The sequence below is a fragment of the Lepisosteus oculatus genome, chromosome 14 (assembly GCF_040954835.1).
Source record: "Lepisosteus oculatus isolate fLepOcu1 chromosome 14, fLepOcu1.hap2, whole genome shotgun sequence".
Classification (NCBI taxonomy): domain Eukaryota; kingdom Metazoa; phylum Chordata; class Actinopteri; order Semionotiformes; family Lepisosteidae; genus Lepisosteus; species Lepisosteus oculatus.
In genome coordinates, this window is record NC_090709.1 from 21,851,271 (window position 1) to 21,869,631 (window position 18,361).

General features: G+C 44.0%; 1 protein-coding gene and 1 non-coding gene across 2 annotated transcripts in view; both read right to left on the minus strand.

Moving 5' to 3' along the window:
- The window catches only part of LOC138242777 (zinc finger protein 271-like), a 362,720-nt gene extending 354,682 nt beyond the window's left edge, over positions 1-8,038 (minus strand). Inside the window, exon 1 of the mRNA XM_069198329.1 lies at positions 6,345-8,038. Coding sequence (XP_069054430.1) covers positions 6,345-7,981 — 1,637 coding nt within the window. The 5' untranslated portion in view covers positions 7,982-8,038. The remainder of the gene's footprint in view (positions 1-6,344) is intronic.
- LOC138244881 (5S ribosomal RNA) lies at positions 4,781-4,899 on the minus strand. The gene has a single exon (XR_011193496.1). It is a non-coding gene; the product is annotated as a 5S ribosomal RNA (ribosomal RNA).
- Positions 8,039-18,361: the final 10,323 nt, after the last annotated feature.

Sequence of the window (18,361 nt, forward strand, 5' to 3'; positions counted from 1 at the left end):
GTGTAAAGCAGTGTCGTATGTCGTATGTCGAGGTGAGGTGAGGTGCGACACACCGGAGTCCCGACGCTGCTAATGCGGAGCACTTGTTGAACTGGCATTGAAAGGACGTGTGCGCACGGAGCGAGCCTTCCCTGCGGCGGAGCGTGGAAACTTTCTCCCCGCGCTGCAGGAGTTGTGTGCGCTGCAGCGGTGCCGAGAGAACAGCACAGAAGGCAGCAGGCTCTGGAGAGCGGGTAAGAGACCGAGCCTTGTGGGCAGGCGAGCAGGCCCGTTTTTTGGAAATTGCTGAAAAGGCTCCGGTGTTTGTTCGGTGTGTGGCAGGCGCACGACGCGAGCTTGCGTAGCGATCTGCCGGTCTGGTGTTATGCAAATGAGGCCGAATTGCATCCCGGGACATGCTGCGAATGCGCAATGGCGACTGTAGTTGTGTAGGAAACGGCGCGCTCGTTTTCTCGTTTTGCCCACCCTTTTGAGTGTTAGTGTGGCGTGAGAGTGTGCGAAAGAGTGGGCCCAGCAGGAGGCGTTGAGCTGGCCTAGGCTGCGCGCTTTGTGCTGTGGGTGCGGGCCGCTTGCAGGGGCTTGTACAGCTCATACTTACTTGGCAGGGGAGATACCTTGATCAGCCTGTAGGTGGAGTAGTTGGATTGTTTTCCTTGTTTTGTGGAAGCAGTGTTTGTTTAGCAGTTCACGAAATGGCAACTTTTGGATCCCGCAAGAATGCTGTGCGTTTTGAGCTTTTGGATGACCTCTTCATGGATCGTATGCAGTTCAGCAGAAAAGTGTTGCAGAAGGAACTTGGCTTTGAACCTCGGCACTTGGATTTCATCTTCGCTCTCCCAGGTCAGAAAGCATTTGAGGTTGTTTTTGCTACCTATCCTCTGTTTGAACAATGTGTGGATGTGTTTGAGGCAAAAAGAGGGAAAGTTCCTGCCCTTGAGAAGATCGACTTGCAGCCTCTGACACAGAGAGAGAGGAAAACGGTGCATGTTGTTATGTTCTTGGAACTGGCAAAGACGGAGGACATTCACACCTGGCTTAACCAGTACTGCACTGTCCACCATGGAACTGAGGTTAGAGATGTTGACGGTATAAAAACAGGAGCAAGGAAATTCGAGGTTCGCTTGCTACTGGACAATGTAAATGGAGGCTTAAGGCACCTGCCCTCTACAATCCGGCTGGGCGCCTGCAATGGCTATGTTTTTTATGTGGGACAACCAAAGGTGTGTCGGCGCTGTGGTGCTGTGGGACACCTGGCATCGTCCTGCACTGTGAAATGCTGCAAGACCTGTGGCAAACAGGGACATTTAGCCTCTGACTGTTCAATGCAGCCAAAGTGCAATTTATGTGGCTCGGAAGGACATGTTTTTAAGAACTGCCCTCACACCTACGCCAATAGACTCAAAATGAGAAAGGATGAGGCAGTGCTTGTTTCAGCCAAACCGGCCCGAAAATCCAAAGCAAACAACAAGTCAAACAAAGAACCCTTGTTGGACAAAGACTCCTTGCCTCCAGCCAGGATCAGTCCTGCTGTGGCTCCGGGGCCGGTGGAAGAGAAATCCACTACGCCCCCACAACCGCAGTCTGCACCAGACAAGCACGAGGGTTTGAAAACCCCCGAGAACAGCGAGGACCCCTCCCCCACTTCTGCTCCTCAGAACGAGGGCCAGTGTGGGGCCCCCCGGTGGAGCGGGTCCAGCGAGGATACCCAGGATTCAGCGGAGCTGCTTTTCTCAGACTCTGCAAGTGCTACAGATGCCCTCCTCTCTTCCATCCAGTCCATCACGGAGGATCTGCAGCAGCTGGTGGGTGAGGGGGAAGAGGAGACTGGTGCATCAGCTGCACCCCTTTCCCCTCAGTGCTCCCAGGAGCTGGACTTGAGGAAAAGGAAAAATGACTCTGTTTTCTCCCCGAGCGAGGAGGAAGGAGAGCATGGTGATGGGGACAGCTGGAACCCCTCCACCCCTCCCTCTACCCCCTTCCTTGAAATGGACTCCGTGAACGCTTTTACTGCTGCCACCCTGATGAAGGCTCATTCAGAGGATGGCTGGTAGGAAATTGGTAAGAAGAAAAAGAAGAAGGTAACAGGTGAGACAGAAGAGAAATGTGTTTTGTAAAGACTGGTTCCACTTTCTTATGTAATATGGCTCTGAACATAATTTCTCTTAACACCAGAGGTATCAATGACAGAGTTAAATGCCAGTCTGTCTTTGATTACCTCCAGCAGAGAGAGGGAGATGTGTTGATGTTGCAGGAGTGTGCTTTAGCCTATCAAGAGAGGTATAAAAGCTTTGAAGATAGGTGGGATAAAGGGCCTTCTGTTTGGTCAGGGGACAATAACAACAGAGCCTCTGGCGTGGCCATTCTTTTCAAAGGACGGGCATTCAAATTGAAAAGTATTCAGAGGGTCATAGATGGCAGGTTGCTGTGTGTGGATGTGGAATGGGGGACCGTTAACCTGCGGCTAATCAATGTGTATTGCCCTACTGACGTGGGAGGAAGGGTGGAGCTACTCAAGGCACTCTCCCCCCTATTGTTATGTAGCACAGACGTGATAGTGGGAGGGGATTTTAATTGTATCTTAGAGCACACAGACAGGCAGTCTAGCTCGCCGATAAAATTGGATTCCAGCTCACTGGCCCTGCAAAACTTAGTTCAAGACTTTAAACTCTCAGACACATTTAGATGTATATATCCCACAACAGCAGGATATACATGGTCAGGGAGGAATAGCAGCTCCAGAATTGACTATTGCTTTGTCTCAGCGAGAGTGAAAGTTGTTGGGGTCACTCTTCAGCCTGTCTTCTTCTCAGATCATCAGGCTTTAGGGTGTAGAGTGGAACTCCAGGGCGGGACTGTCTTTGGCCCAGGCCTCTGGAAACTCAACACAAAGCTGCTAGAGAACGAGGGGGTAGTATCCCGCTACAAGGAGAAACTATCACAGTGGCTGTCCTTGCAGTGTCTGTACGGGTCAGTAGGAGAGTGGTGGGAGGAGGTGAAGGGGAGGACAAAGGCCTTTTTCATGGCTGAGGGAAGGAAGGCTGCTGCCAGACGGAGAGGAGTGCTAGCCAGGAAACAGAGGCAGCTGCAGCGTCACTACACGATGCTGCACAGTGGCTTCGATGTGCTTGAGGATATCAACCTTTTAAAAAAGGACATCCGGAGCATAGCCGAAAAAAGTAGTCGAGGAGTGCTGTTAAGAAGCTGAGTGCATTTCTTGGAAGAAAATGAGAAGTGTACTCGCTTCTTTTTCAGGAAAGTGGTAGGCTCCAAGTCTGTCATGGAAAGTGTAGTTGATGAGGAGGGACGAGAGAGAACAGAGCCGAGTGCTATCCTCTCCTGCACCGAGGCCTTCTACTCAAGACTGTACAGCTCTACAGAGGTAAAGGATGAAGAAATTCATTTTTTTACCTCAAAGAAAACGTTTTGAGTGAAGAAGATAGGGAAGTACTTGAGAGAGATTTGACAGTAGAAGAGCTGAGACAGGCTATGGAGAGCTTACAGAAGGGGAAAACTCCGGGTGCTGACGGGCTCCCTAAAGAATTTTATTGCACCTTTTGGGATCTGCTTCAGGATCCGCTACTGCTCCTATTCGAGGAAAGCTATAAGACAGAATTGCTGCCTGACTCCTTAAGAGAAGGCACTATCTCTCTCTTGTTTAAGAAAGGAGCAAAGAATGACATAAAGAACTGGAGAGCCCTCATTCTGTTAGGCGTGGACACTAAGATCCTGTCCAAAGCCCTTTTCCTGCGCCTACAAAATGTAGTGGCCTCACTGGTAGGGAAAGAACAGACTTGTGGGATAGCAGGACGCCTGATGAGTGACAACCTGGCCTTGTTGAGGGATGTCTGTCTGTACTCAGAGGATCGCTCCCTCCCTCTGTGCATTTTAGGTGTAGACCTAGAAAAGGCCTTTGACCGCCTAAACCGGCAGTACTTAACATCGGTACTTGAGCACATGAAGTTTGGCCCCATCATGAGAAAGTGATTAACCTGCTGTACACAGGTAGCAACAGCAGAGTAATGGTTAATGGCAATAGATCACGCCCCTTTGAAGTCTGTTCAGGGGTGAGGCAGGGCTGTCCATTATCCCCCTTGTTATTCGTTTTGGCTATGGAGCCCTTAGCCTGTGCCTTGCGCCAGGATCAGGCCATTAATGGGATACCAGTGCCTGGAAGTAGGGGAGGAGAGGTAAAGATCTCTATACATGGATGATGTCACCCTGCTCCTCTCTGACAATGCCTCAATTAGCAGAGCTCTGCAGTACTGTGATCGTTTCTCTTTGGCTTCCTCTGCAAAAATTAACAAATCAAAGAGTGAGATTTTTTGTCAGAACTGGAGGGAGCCAAAAGAAGGACATGACCTCAGGCTGCAAGAGAAGAGAATCAAGGTCCTGGGGGTGTATTTTGGAGAAGAGATGGGAACAGTAAATTAGCAGAACAAATTGCCAATCTTAAACAAAAAACTGATGCAATGGAAGGACCGAGACCTCACCATGACAGGGAAGGTGCTGGTCATCAAAGCCGAGCTCTTGCCTGTCTTGAATAAGTGAATATATGTCTAGTTATACGAAAAACAAGTGGTTTATTGACTGATCTTCATTTGCAGATTTAGAGGCAGCTTCGATATTCGTTTTACAAACAGGATTTTTTATATGAGTCACACACATGCCATAGCAACAAAACGTCTCTAGAGATGAGGCTATAGATCACCTTTCCATCCTCCAGGTTTTCCTCCCAAAGCCTACGGCACCAACGGCGACCTCTGCTGGCCAAGAGAGCAAAAGCTTGCAGCGCCTGGTATTCCCAGGCGGTCTCCCATCCAAGTACTAACCAGGCCCAACCCTGCTTAGCTTCCAAGATCAGATGAGATCATGCACATTCAGGGTGGTGTGGCCACAAGCGAAAGCCATGGCGCCTGACTCGCTACTTGAAGCTGTGTGTGGCTGGGGCTCCGTGCCCCCCGAGCGGGACTGAAGGATCGTTCATTTGCAATTCTTTGGAAAGGAGCTTCTTTCGAAATCAATGCGTGCCTGGATTTTTCGCGAATGTGCTCCATTCTGTTCGCTTGTCCCGAGCTGGATAAGGACAAACAGGTATCAGCTTGTTCCCTTCTCCCACCCCTCTCTGTGTACAGTAGAGACACCTGTTCTGACTGGAGGAGCTCATCCAACTGTGTCTGGAGAGAAGCCAGGGTATCAGCTTGTTTCCCTCTCCAACCCCTCTCTGTGTACAGTAGAGCAACCTGTCCTAATTGGAGGAGCTTGTAGACATCCTCTCACGAGCAGTCAGTCACAAAATGATTCTTTGATGGTTATTAAAAGACCGACCCAGCGGGATAACTCAGCAACGCACACACACATGGATACTAATACATGAGAATACATTTATTATTACATAAAATGTGCATATCAACATAACAGATCTTATAGTGAGGGTTAGCAGAATACAAAAGGTATATATTCAATCACGAAGAGTTACAAACCAAGAGGGACATACATTCTGTATATTATTCATTTAGACCGTTTTGTAAATGAACTTTGTCACAACTTGTACATGTGATACTCAAAAGCAAGTACATGACTCATAGGAATTAAATTTATATCAACTGGCGTTGAGGTAACAATTGAATACTCATCCCCTCTGTGGAGATTCAGATCTCCCGTGGATGCAAAGAAACAGTGGCAGGCTGTTGCTGTGTCCAATCGGCGCTCTCTGGCCCGGTGCAAGGCAGTGCTGGTTCGACGTGAGAGAAGGAGAAGGAGAAGGAGTAGAGAGATTTCTGCTGCGGTGCGCTGCTGATGCTCTCTGAAGACCGGCAAGTTAGCGTTGGCTGAAACTAACAGAGTTTGCACACAGAAAAGTCACAATCTTTAGACAGGAAAAAGACTGGAGGAACTACGGTCGCTTATTGGTTGAAAGATCCATGGGCAATCGAGAATCATTTTGTGACTTACTGCAACAATTAACAATTGTCCCATTAAATGCACAAACCACTACATTTATTGATGCCTTGTGAGAGGATGCCTACATTTATTGGTGCCCCGTGTGAGGATGATTAACCATGAACTCTGACCTAGGGGTTGTAAACCATTTGGGATGAGACTCTCCCTTGGAATCTCCCAGACAGTGAGGCACCAGAGATGACCATTTGTTAGGGTGGTTGATGTGTCTCAGCATTGGGAGTTGTTCCTTATCAGAACACTCTATCAGCTAGAAAAACACCTTAAATGTGAACCAAATGGAATGACCTCTCTGTATCAAGCACCACTTGAGATGAGGGAGAGAGAGACTGGCAAAGGAGCAGCAAGCTTAATTCCTGTATTTTAATAAACTTTGCCGCTTCAACGGTTTCTCTCCTGTGTGAATGCGCTGGTGGGTTATTAAGTCACGTGATTGACTATAACTCTTCCCACACTGACTGCAGCTGAACAGTCTCTCTCCTGTGTGAATGCGCTGGTGGATAATTAAGCTACTTGACTGACTAAAACGCTTCCCACACTGACTGCAGCTGAACGGTCTCTCTCCTGTGTGACTGCACTGGTGGATAATTAAGCTACTTGACTGACTAAAACTCTTCCCACACTGACTGCAGCTGAAAGGTTTCTCTCCTGTGTGAATGAACTGGTGGGTTTTTAGATGGTCCAAGCGACTGAAACTCTTCCTACACTGACTGCAGCTGAACGGTCTCTCTCCTGCGTGAATGCGCTGGTGGATTTTTAAGTGACTTGACTTACCAAAACTCTTCCCACACTGACTGCAGCTGAACGGTCTCTCTCCTGTGTGAATGCGCTGGTGGGTTTTTAAGTCACCTGACTGACTAAAACTCTTCCCACACTGACTGCAGCTGAATGGTCTCTCTCCTGTGTGAATGCGCTGGTGGGTTAAGTTACTTGACTTACTAAAACTCTTCCCACACTGACTGCAGCTGAACGGTCTCTCTCCTCTGTGAATGCGCTGGTGGGTTTTTAAGTCACCTGACCGACTAAAACTCTTCCCACACTGACTGCAGCTGAATGGTCTCTCTCCTGTGTGAATGCGCTGGTGGGCTATTAAGCTACTTGACCGACTAAAACTCTTCCCACACTGACTGCAGCTGAAAGGTCTCTCTCCTGTGTGAAGGTGCTGGTAGGGCTTTGAAATGCTAGACTGACAGAAACGCTGCTTCTCCCCGTGCCATAATTGCAGTTTGTCCACTCCATCTGAGCAAGGCCTTGAGTGATTCTTCCTCATCCTCTGCTCGTGCTGGGGTCTCTTATTCTGCAAATGCTCCATGGAATGGCCTTGCTCTATGTGATGAAACTGAGATTTGTTTTCTTCATTATGTCCCCCAGTGTGCTGCTCAGCAGAGTGAATCATCTGGGGCTCTCTGAGACTTAAACTGTCCAGTTCATTCAGTTGTTCCTCTCTTTGCCCAAGAACAGACATACTCTCCAGTTCATTAAAACTTTCAAAATTTTTCTCAGTAACCAGATTATTAAACCTGTGTGTAAAGTCAACAGAATCTAAGGGATCATATGATTGTTTTAGACTCTGCAATGACAGTCTCTCTACTTGAACAGAACAAGGCCTAATTATTATCAAGCCCTGCAGGAGCTGTTGTTGCTCCTCCCTGTACTGACTCTTCTCTGAGTACTGTGACTCAGTACTGTTCTCTTCACCAGGTACATCACTCTGCTGCTCTGCAGGGTCAATTGACTTGGGATCCATATCCTGCTCTGTAAGATTTAAAACATCCAGTTTTTCACTGTGCTCTTGTACAGAGATGCAGCCCAGTTCATTACAACCTTGTGTAATATTGATTATGTCCAGATTATTCATCTTCTCTGTAAAATCATCACATACTAAGAGCCCAGGTGTCTCACTCTCAGGCTCTGTCTTCATCATGGGCACAGAATCCAGATCCTTGACACTCTGTCTGCTGTCTGTGTGCTGCTCACTAAGTGCCTCTTTCCCTTCTGCGGCAGTGAGCTCTGTCTCCTGCATCAGACTGGAGCCCCACTCCTCCTCACTGTGCTGCTGTTCAAGAGGAGCCCTTTCCCCAGCGTCAGAGAGAACACTGGCCTTTGAGCCTGTAAACACAGGACAAGAAGACACCACCTTTATAAGAATAGACTTTATTTTATAGTTTTATACCTTTAGAGGTGGCTTCTCTAAGCACTTTACAGAAGGCAAACAACAAAAAATACACAATATAAGCATGATGAGAATACACAGTTAGAGGAGACAGTGGTACTAAGTACAGTAGGAGCAGAGGGGTACAGAACAGTTAAATAAAGGCTCTTCTGAAGAAGAAAGTTTGAAGTCTGGATTTGAAGGAGTTTAGAGAAGGGGACTCTCTGATATCCTTGGGGAGTGAGTTACAGAGCTTGGGGCAAAACAGGAGAAGGCCATGTCACCCATAGAGTGTAGACAGACTGGGGGACAAATAGTTGAACACAATTAGAAGAGCGAAAACTGCAAGGTAGGGAGTTGGGTGATAATATCAGACCAGTATGGAGGTGCCAAGCCAAGACATGGAGAGTCTTACAGGTGAGCTAGGAGGATTTTTAAGTCGATATGAAACTTGACAGGAAGCCAGTGCAAGGACTCCAGGATAGGAGTAATGTGATCATTTGTACTAGACCTGGTCAGGGTTCTGGCTGCTGAATTTTGGACATACTGGTGTTTGTTCAATGTGGATTTAGAAACCCCACAGAGTAGAGCATTACAGTAGTCGATTTGGGAGAAGACAACATTTTTCAGTCACAGTTAGTGATAACATAGGGCGTAGTCGAGCAATATTTATGAGGTGAATGAAAGATGTTCTGACAAAATGCTGCACATATGGGTCGAAAGTCAAATATCATCCCCATGTTTTTCAATTTACACTGAAACTCAAGTACAAGACCATCTACAGATAGGGTTACACATTGGTTGTACAAAGTTGATGGGTGGTGCCAATAAGCATGACTTCAGTCTTGTCACAGTTAAAGAATTTTTGAGTCACCCAAGTTTTTATATCGGGGATGCAAATAAATAGAATAGAGACAGCCACATCAGCGTCAGGTTTGGTATGGATGTATATTTGAGTATTACCAGCATAGTAGTGATAGCTGAGGCCATGTGATCTTAAAAGCCTTAAACTACACACACGTATACTAGTACACTCACAATCAATTTGGGTTGTTTAAACATAGTGGAATAAGTGGGTATAAGGGCGTGTTCTGATTTAGCTTAGTCAGAAACCTAACTACCATGTAAAAAATAAGTCTACTTTAATAATATCACAATTACATTACATTTACATTAATGTGCACTGAGAGAGAAAGGGGTTAATACAGACACATTGACTTCACACTACAGGACATTAACACTGAACCGAAACAGAGGTTAATACAGACACTTTCTGGACACTAAGTACATTAACACTGCAATCAGAGAAAGGGGTTAATACACACACACTGACTGACTGGACACTTCAGTGCATTAACACTGCACTGAAAGAGGGGTTAATACAGACACTATGACTGACTGGATGCTACAGTGCATTAACACTGTACTGAGAGAGAGGGGTTAATACAGACACACTGACTGGACATAACAGTACATTAACACTGTACTGAGAGAGAGGGGTTAATACAGACACACTGGCTGGACATAACATTACATTAACACTGCACTGAGAGAGAGGGGTTCATACAGACACACTGACTGGACACTACAATACTTTAACACTGCACTGAGAGAGAGGGGTTAATACAGACACTATGACTGACTGGACACTACAGTACATTAACACTAGACTGAGACAGGGGGCTCATACAGACATTGACAAACTGGAACTTAGAGCATCTTACCACTGCACTGAGAGAGGGGTTAAAACAGACACTGATTGGACACTACAGGACATAAAGTCTGAACTGAGAGAGAAGGGTGAATACAGACACACTTACTGCACAGTACAGTACATAAACAATGCACTTAGAGAGAGAGGGGTTAATACAGACACTGGATTAATATTCCAGAGGAGTCAATACAGACACAGACCCTGGACGACAGTAATACTTAAACCAATTAAATGTTTATATACACAATCATTAGTATACTTATAAAATCTAGACCAATACAACGTAAATACAATATTTATAAATGTTGTTTCCTAATGACGTTGGAGTACAAATTGATTCAGTGAAACAATTGTTGAATGTGAACGAGGTGTTTTCAGCACCGTAACCGGACAAAACAATTCAGTTTCCAATAAAGAATCCCGTTGCTACATCACACATGTCTGTCCCACATCACTCTGCATCTCTCCACTATACTCTCACCTCTTTCGGAAAGTTTGATGACGGTTTGATACTTTGTTAGAACACGTACTGATAATGACAAAAATAAAGTTTGTTGTTTAAAACAATCTCACCATTGAGTTAATTATAGACATTGTTTTTTAACACACACACTCTGACTTCATGCAAGTCACCACACTGACCTGAGAGCTGCAGTTCCGTGTCCATTTCTTCTTTTATTTCTGCAGGGACTTCACAGGGAAGCGTGTGTCCAACACGATCTGTCTGTTCCTGATCTCCTCCTGCTCCCGACTCCTTCTCCCTCAGCTGCAATCTCCACTTCAGGCTCTCGTTTTCCTTCTTCAGCTGCGCCATTTCACTCCCGACACTGTCCTCCACACACTGCGTGATTTTAAACACGGCCCGTCTCACCAGGATCTGGGAGACGCTGCGGAGTTTGTCTTGAAACTCGTCCTCAGAGTCCGAAATTCTGTTTCCAAAAACTTCTGACACTTCATACACGATCGATTTGAGCAAAACGTGCATGAACGAGTCAAGCTGGGTTTGCAGATTTAACAAGCACTCCGCCATCCTTCTTCAAGAGTCGGTCAGAAACAAAGGCTGACTTGCGATTTAAACAGAACAACTTCTTTATTTTTATTCTTCACAGATTCTGTTGTCAGGTCTGTGCTCTGTTCAAGCATAAACACAATCGACAAGACGCTACGTTTTCAGGAACTGAAGTTATTAAAAAAAACAACTTCCTTCTTTATCTAAAGAAAATGATTCACTCACCCCCACGTGGGTGAAATATATGCAGTGTCGCGCAGTTTGAAGACGTCATTCGTTAGCGTGGCGGCGATTTCAAGACAATCGAGAAGCGGAGCTGAGAAAGAGGAATTTCTTCAGCCGGATATAAACGTCACTGCACCTCCTATCGCCACCTAGTGAAGAGGAGTGAATCACCTGCGACTTGCGCCGTTCGTAACTGTGAATTTTGTGAAACGGAACAGATTCATTTTTTTGCCCTTCCACAACTCTCTTCCCCAACGAAAACGTCTCAAGCGGATTTTTGTTCCACATCTCCCTGTGCAGGTTTTTGGTTAAAGAAAAAAAAATCCATCATTTTCTTGCCATCTGGCAGAATTTCTTCTGCACCAATAAGCAAGATTTGTATTTCATATTTCGCAAATTGTATGAATGTTGTTGAAAAACAAGTTATTCCAAGAAAGGAAGTAAATACTTGCATGAAACTAAATCAAGCCCTATGTGATTGTCCTTAATTATACTGTAACGCTAACAGCCACCATTGAGTGTGAAAGCCGGCTTACCAGAGTGGTGATGTCACCGCCCTCCCCTGTGATAGCAGGGGCTGCAGCCACTGGGCTGAAGGGAGATCTCTCTTTAGCTCAACTGGCTGGGTCCCTGTTGAGGGACGCCAGAGTCCTGGGTTTGAGTCCCCAACAGTTGGGGGCCGAGCTGATGCGGTGGCGGCGAGGGCACCTACATGAATCCTGTAGTGTTACAATACATTCTGTATGACAAGACAGGAAGAAAGGGACCTTGGGATTTTGGACACAGGATTTCCTGTTTACTGAGAGAAGTTTTAACCATCTGGCAGTTTTCATGTCCAAGGAGCTCATTAGGTGAGGTGAAGTGGAAAAATATTTCTTGCTCTGAATCCTAACATTTTTATAGGAGGTATTCTAGGACTTCTCGCCTCAGATAAAACTGCCAATACATCAGTTATTTCTACTCCATCAATAGCGTCAGTGTTATTGGTACTGAGTGCTAAATGTAGGTCCTGTCATATACAAAAAGTCGAAAGTTTCAACTGCATTCAACTGATAAAATTCGATAAAACTGAAAAGTACATCCGAAACAAATTTGCACATTTTTTTTTTCGGATCCAGAAGATCATCATCATGAGACTCAAAACATACCTGTTTTTTTTTCTTCTTTCCAGGTGGAAGGATTATTCAGAGACAAACATCGGTCCAAAATTAATGTACTCTCTTATCGCTGTTGCTTCTTCAAATCCTTCAACTGAACGCCGATATTGAGGGATGATATCGTACGAATAGTGGTTTTCTTTTTAAAGCAAATTTTATTAAAATATGAGCCTCTATTACAGTTGTCTTGTATGTTTCTCAAGGTATAATAGTTCCCTTTGCACCCTCAGCTAAAATCTTCAAAAATACAACAAAATTTATATAAATATATTGAACAGCATTTATTGTTACATGTATATTAAAATTAAGGTAGATATACAAAAGTATTAAAATACAAATATACAGTCCTGACATACTCATGCTGTCCATTTGTCTTTTTTGCTTGTCACATTCTCCAACAAATCTGTGTTGTAATACTAAATATTTTACTTAACGGAGTATAAATGAATTCTCCGGCCAGCCATTCAAAGATCAAAGTCCATGGCTGAATACAATTTCCTTGAATGTTTGTCATAATTGGCTATTCCCAGTGATATTGACTTATGTGCTCAATTGCATACTTGTTGTAGTTGGACACACAAAACAACTGCATTTCCTGCAAATATTAAGTGGGTTAAGGTTTTGCTAAGAAAATCAATTAAGTAGAGATGAGGTTTACATCCCTGGGTGGGTTCAATTCACTAACATTTCAATTAACAGCACCAAGAGACTAACGTGTGTTCTTTTTCTCCATTTGCGGGCTTTTGGTTAAAAAAAAAGAAAAAAAATTCCAGCCTACGATATTTCTTTTACACTGATAAGCAAGATTTGTATTTCTGAATATTTCTGTATGAATTTCTTGAAAAGCAAGTTGTTACAGAAAGGAAATGAATTAAGTCGCACGTGCTCATCCATAGTGATATATTCTATAAGAAAAGACAGGAAGAAAGGCACCACTAGGATTTGAAGTCCGGATTTCCTGTTTAATAGGCAAGCACATTAACCAAATCAGCCAAGGTGCCATCAGAGTATTAAGAGTGCATCAACTGCTCCCTCAAGAAGGTCAACACCAGGCAGGAGGGTCAGGTCTGTCCAGCACCAGAGCAGGATTTGGTTTCTCCAGCAATGCTGGGCTACTAGGAGTGATGCTGGTACGACCTTAATCAGAGTCAATCGTCTTATGTTGGCACTGCAGTACAAACACAGAAGAGCTCAGACTGGAGCTGCTGAATTCACAACTTCCTGGCCGGATTCCAAGGAATATTAGAGCCGATGTCTGGCAATTTGAAGGAATAAAGGAGCTGATGTCTGGGAATTCTGAGGAATACTGGAGCCAATGTCCAAGGATTCAGGGAAATACTGGAGCCAGTGTCCTTGAATGTGGAGGAATACTGGAGCCGAGGCTCACACACCTCTATCCATTTACTAACTTCTTGTACTGCAGGTTCAGAGGCCAGTGACTCCTCTACCTGCACTCAGGCTCGCAGACTCTCCTCTGGCCTTCCAGTCTTTACGTCTTCCCAGAATTAAAATACCAGCTGTCCATTCTAGCTCCTGACAAATGTGCTTCATTTCAGTTTTTAGCTTTTATTATCCATTTTATTTTATTTTTTGCCTTTTCAAGCTACTATGCAACTGCCTAAAGTCACTCATTAAAGAACATATCTAACACTTCTAGCAGTTCTAGGTCATCTCCTTTGCTATACGCATGTATAAGGTAAAAAACTACTGTTGCACTGAACTAAACTAAGATCCACCTCTATAATTACACTTCACACAAAGACAGTTTAGACAAGAGAATCCCACTTCTAAAACAATTACAGAGAAGGGATTAAGCTGATATAATTAAATGCACTTTGTTCCCTGGCAGAGCTGTGGGGAAGAGCTAAAATAAAGAAAATAGGGTTAAATGAATATTTACCAATAATGGAACGAGGTGCCTTTCTTCCTGTCTTGTCATACAGAATGTATTGTAACACTACAGGGTTCATGTGGGCTCCTATGCTGCCACCACATTAGGTCGGCCCCCAACCGTTGGGGACTTGAACCCGGGACTCTGGCGTCACTCAACAGGGACCCAGCCAGTTGAGCTAAAGAGAGATCTCCCTTCAGCCCAGTGGCTGCAGCCCCTGCTATCACAGGGGAGGGCGGTGACATCACCACTCTGGTAAGCCGGCTTTCACACTCAATGGTGGCTGTTAGCGTTACAGTATAATTAAGGACAATCACATAGGGCTTGATTTAGTTTCATGCAAGTATTTACTTCCTTTCTTGGAATAACTTGTTTTTCAACAACATTCATACAATTTGCGAAATATGAAATACAAATCTTGCTTATTGGTGCAGAAGAAATACTGCCAGCTGGCAAGAAAATGATGGATTTTTTTTTCTTTAACCAAAAACCTGCACAGGGAGATGTAGAACAAAAATCCGCTTGAGAAGTTTTCGTTGGGGAGGAGGGTTGCGGAAGGGCAAAAAGAATCTGTTGCGTTTCACAAAATTCAGTTACGAACGGCGCAAGTCGCAGGTGATTCACTCCTCTTCACTAGGTGGCGATAGGAGGTGCAGTGAAGTTTATATCCGGCTGCAGAGACTCCTCTTTCTCAGCTCCGCTTCTCGATTGTCTTGAAATCGCCGCCACACTAACGAATGACGTCTTCAAACTGCGCTACACTGCATATATTTCACCCACGTGTAGGTGATTTAATCATTTTCTTTAGATAAAGAAGGAAGTTGTTTTTTTTAATAACTTCAGTTTCTGAAAACGTAGCATCTTGTTGGTTGTTTATGCTTGAACAGAGCACAGACCTGACAACAGAATCTGTGAAGAATAGATTGGTGGTGGTGGCGGAGGGGAGTCCCCATTACCTGTAAAGCGCTTTGAGTGGAGTGTCCAGAAAAAGCGCTATATAAGTGTAAGCAATTATTAATTATTATTATTATAATAAAAATAAAGAAGTTGTTCTGTTTAAATCGCAAGTCAGCCTTTGTTTCTGACCGACTCTGAAGAAGGATGGCGGAGTGCTTGTTAAATCTGCAAACCCAGCTTGACTCTTTCATGCAGGTTTTGCTCAAATCGGTCGTGTATGAAGTGTCAGAAGTTTTCCGAAACTGGATGTCTGACTCTGAGGACGAGTTTCAAGACAAACTCCGCAGCGTCTCCCAGATCCTGGTGAGACGGGCCGTGTTTATAATCACGCAGTGTGTGGAGGACAGTGTCGGGAGTGAAATGGCGCAGCTGGAGAAGGAAAACGAGAGCCTGAAGTGGAGATTGCAGCTGATGGAGAAGGAGTCGGTAGCAGGAGGAGATCAGGAACAGACAGATCGTGTTGGACACACGCTTCCCTGTGAAGTCACTGCAGAAATAAAAGAAGAAATGGACACGGAACTGCAGCTCTCAGGTCAGTGTGGTGTCAGTGTGTTTAAAACCAGTGTCTATAACTTTCTCACTGGTGAGATTTTTTTAAATAACAAATTTTATTTTAAAGAAAACATCTCGCAAGAGTAAACATTCTAGTTATCTAACAAACTATCAAAGTGTCATAAAAAAACTTTCCTCAGTGGTGAGAATATAGTGGAGAGATGCAGAGTGACATGGGAAAGACTTGTGTGATGTAGCAACGGGATTCTTTATTGGAAACTGAACTGTTTTGTCCGGTTACGGTGCTGAAAACACCTAGTTCACATTCAACAATTGTTTCACTGAATTAATTTGTACTCCAACGTCATTAGGAAACAACATTTATAAATGAACAAGTAATAGGTTTATTCCATGCTGAAAAAAAGAAGAGAGAAAAAAACACGGCTCCACGGCCGAAACGTTTTGTTTTTTCTCTCTTCTTTTTTTCCAGCATGGAATAAACCTATTACTTGTTCCTTTGCAGCTTACGCATGCTGACGCAGCTATCCACATGAACATTTATAAATATTGTATTTACGTTGTATTGGTCTAAATTTTTACTAAGTATACTAATGATTGTGTATATAAACATTATTTAATTGGTTTAAGTATTACTGTCGTCCAGGGTCTGTATCTGTATTGAGTCCTTGAATATTAATCCAGTGTGTCTATATTAACCCCTCTCTTTCTCAATGCAGTGTTAGTGTAGTGTCCAGAAAGTGTCTGTATTAACCTCTCACTCAGTGCAGTGTTAATGACCTGTAGTGTGCAGTCAGTGTGTCTGTATTAACCCCTTTCTTTGATTGCAGTGTTAATGTCCTATAGTGTCCAGTCAGTCTGTGTTAACCCCTCTCTCAGTGCAGTGTTAATGAACTGTAGTGTCCAGTCTGTATGTATCTATTAACCCCTCTCTCTCAGTGCAGTGTTTATGTGCCTTTATGTCCATTCAATGTGTCTGTATTAACCCCTCTCTCAGTGCAGTCTTTATGTCCTGCAGTGTCCAGTCAGTGTCTGTATTAACCTGCCTCTCTCTGTGTAGTTTTAAAGTAATGTAATGTGCAGTCAGTGTGTGTCTATTAACCCCTTTCTCTCAATGCAGTGTTAATGTACTGTGTTGTGCAGTCAATGTGTCTGTATTAACCCCTCTCTCAGTGCAGTGGTAATATGCACTAAGTTCCAGTTTGTCCATGTCTGTATTAACCCCTCTCTCTTTCAGTGCAGTGTTAATGTACTGTGGTGTCCAGTCAGTGTGTCTGTATTAACCCCTCTCTCTTTCAGTGCAGTGTTAATGTGCTGTAGTGTCTAGTCTGTATGTATCTATTAACCCCTCTCTCAGTGCACTGTTAATTTACTGTTATGTCCAGTCAGTGTGTCTGTATTAATCCCTCTTTCAGTGCAGTGTTAATGCACTGGAGTGTCCAGTCAGTGTGTGTGTGTGTGTATTAACCCTTTCTCTGATTGCAGTGTTAATGTACTGGAATGTCCAGTCAGTCAGTGTGTCTGCATTAACCCCTCTGTCTCTCAGTGCAGTGTCAATGTAAATGTAATGTAATAGTGATATTATTACAGTAGTCTTACTTTTTAGACGGTAGTTAGGTTTCTGACGAAGCTAAATCAGAACATGCCCTTATACCCACATATTCCGCTATGTTTAAACAACCCAAATTGATTGTGAGTGTACTTGTATGCGTGTGTGTAGTTTAAAGCTTTTAAGATCACATGGCCTCAGCTATCACTACTATGCTGATGATACTCAGATATACATCCATACCAAACCTGACGCTGATGTGGCTGTCTCTATTCTATTTATTTGCATCCCCGATATAAAAACTTGGGTGACTCAAAATTTCCTTCATTTATCTTTGACAAGACTGAAGTCATGCTTATTGGCACCACCCATCAACTTTGTACAACCAATGTGTAACCCTATCTGTAGATGGTCTTGTACTTGAGCTTCAGTCTAAATTGAAAAACTTGGGGATGATATTTGATGTTCGAACCACATGTGCAGCATGTTGTCAGAACATCTTTCATTCAACTCATAAATATTGCTCAACTACGCCCTATGTTATCACTAACTGTGGCTGAAAATTGTTGTCTAATCTTGAATCGACTACTGTAATGCTCTACTCTCTGGGGTTTCTAAATCCACATTGAACAAACTCACGTATGTCCAAAATTCAGTAGCCAGAACCCTGACCACGTCTAGTACAAATTATCACATTACTCCTATCCTGGAGTCCTAGCACTGGCTTCCTGTCAAGTTTCATATCGACTTAAAAATCCTCCTGCTCACCTATAAGACTCTCCATGTCTTGGCTTGGCACCTCCATACTGGTCTGATATTATCACCCTACTCCCTACCTTGCAATCTTCGCTCTTCTATTTGCGTTCATCTATTTGTCCCCCAGTCTGTCTACACTCTATGGGTTACATGGCCTTCTCCTGTTTTGCCCCAAGCTCTGGAACTCTCTCCCCAAGGATATCAGAGAGTCACCTTCTCTAAACTCCAAATCCAGACTCAAAAACTTTTTCTTCAGAAGAGACTTTATTTAACTGTTCTGTACCCCTCTGTTCCTACTGTACTTAGTACCACTGTCTACTGTCTCTTCTAACTGTGTATTCTCATCGTGCTAATTTATTGTATTTTTTGTAATTGGCATTCTGTAAAATGCTTTGAGAAGCCACCTCTAAAGGTATAAAACTATAAAATAGTTTATTCTTATAAAGGTCGTGTCTTCTTGTCCTGTGTTTACAGGCTCAGAGA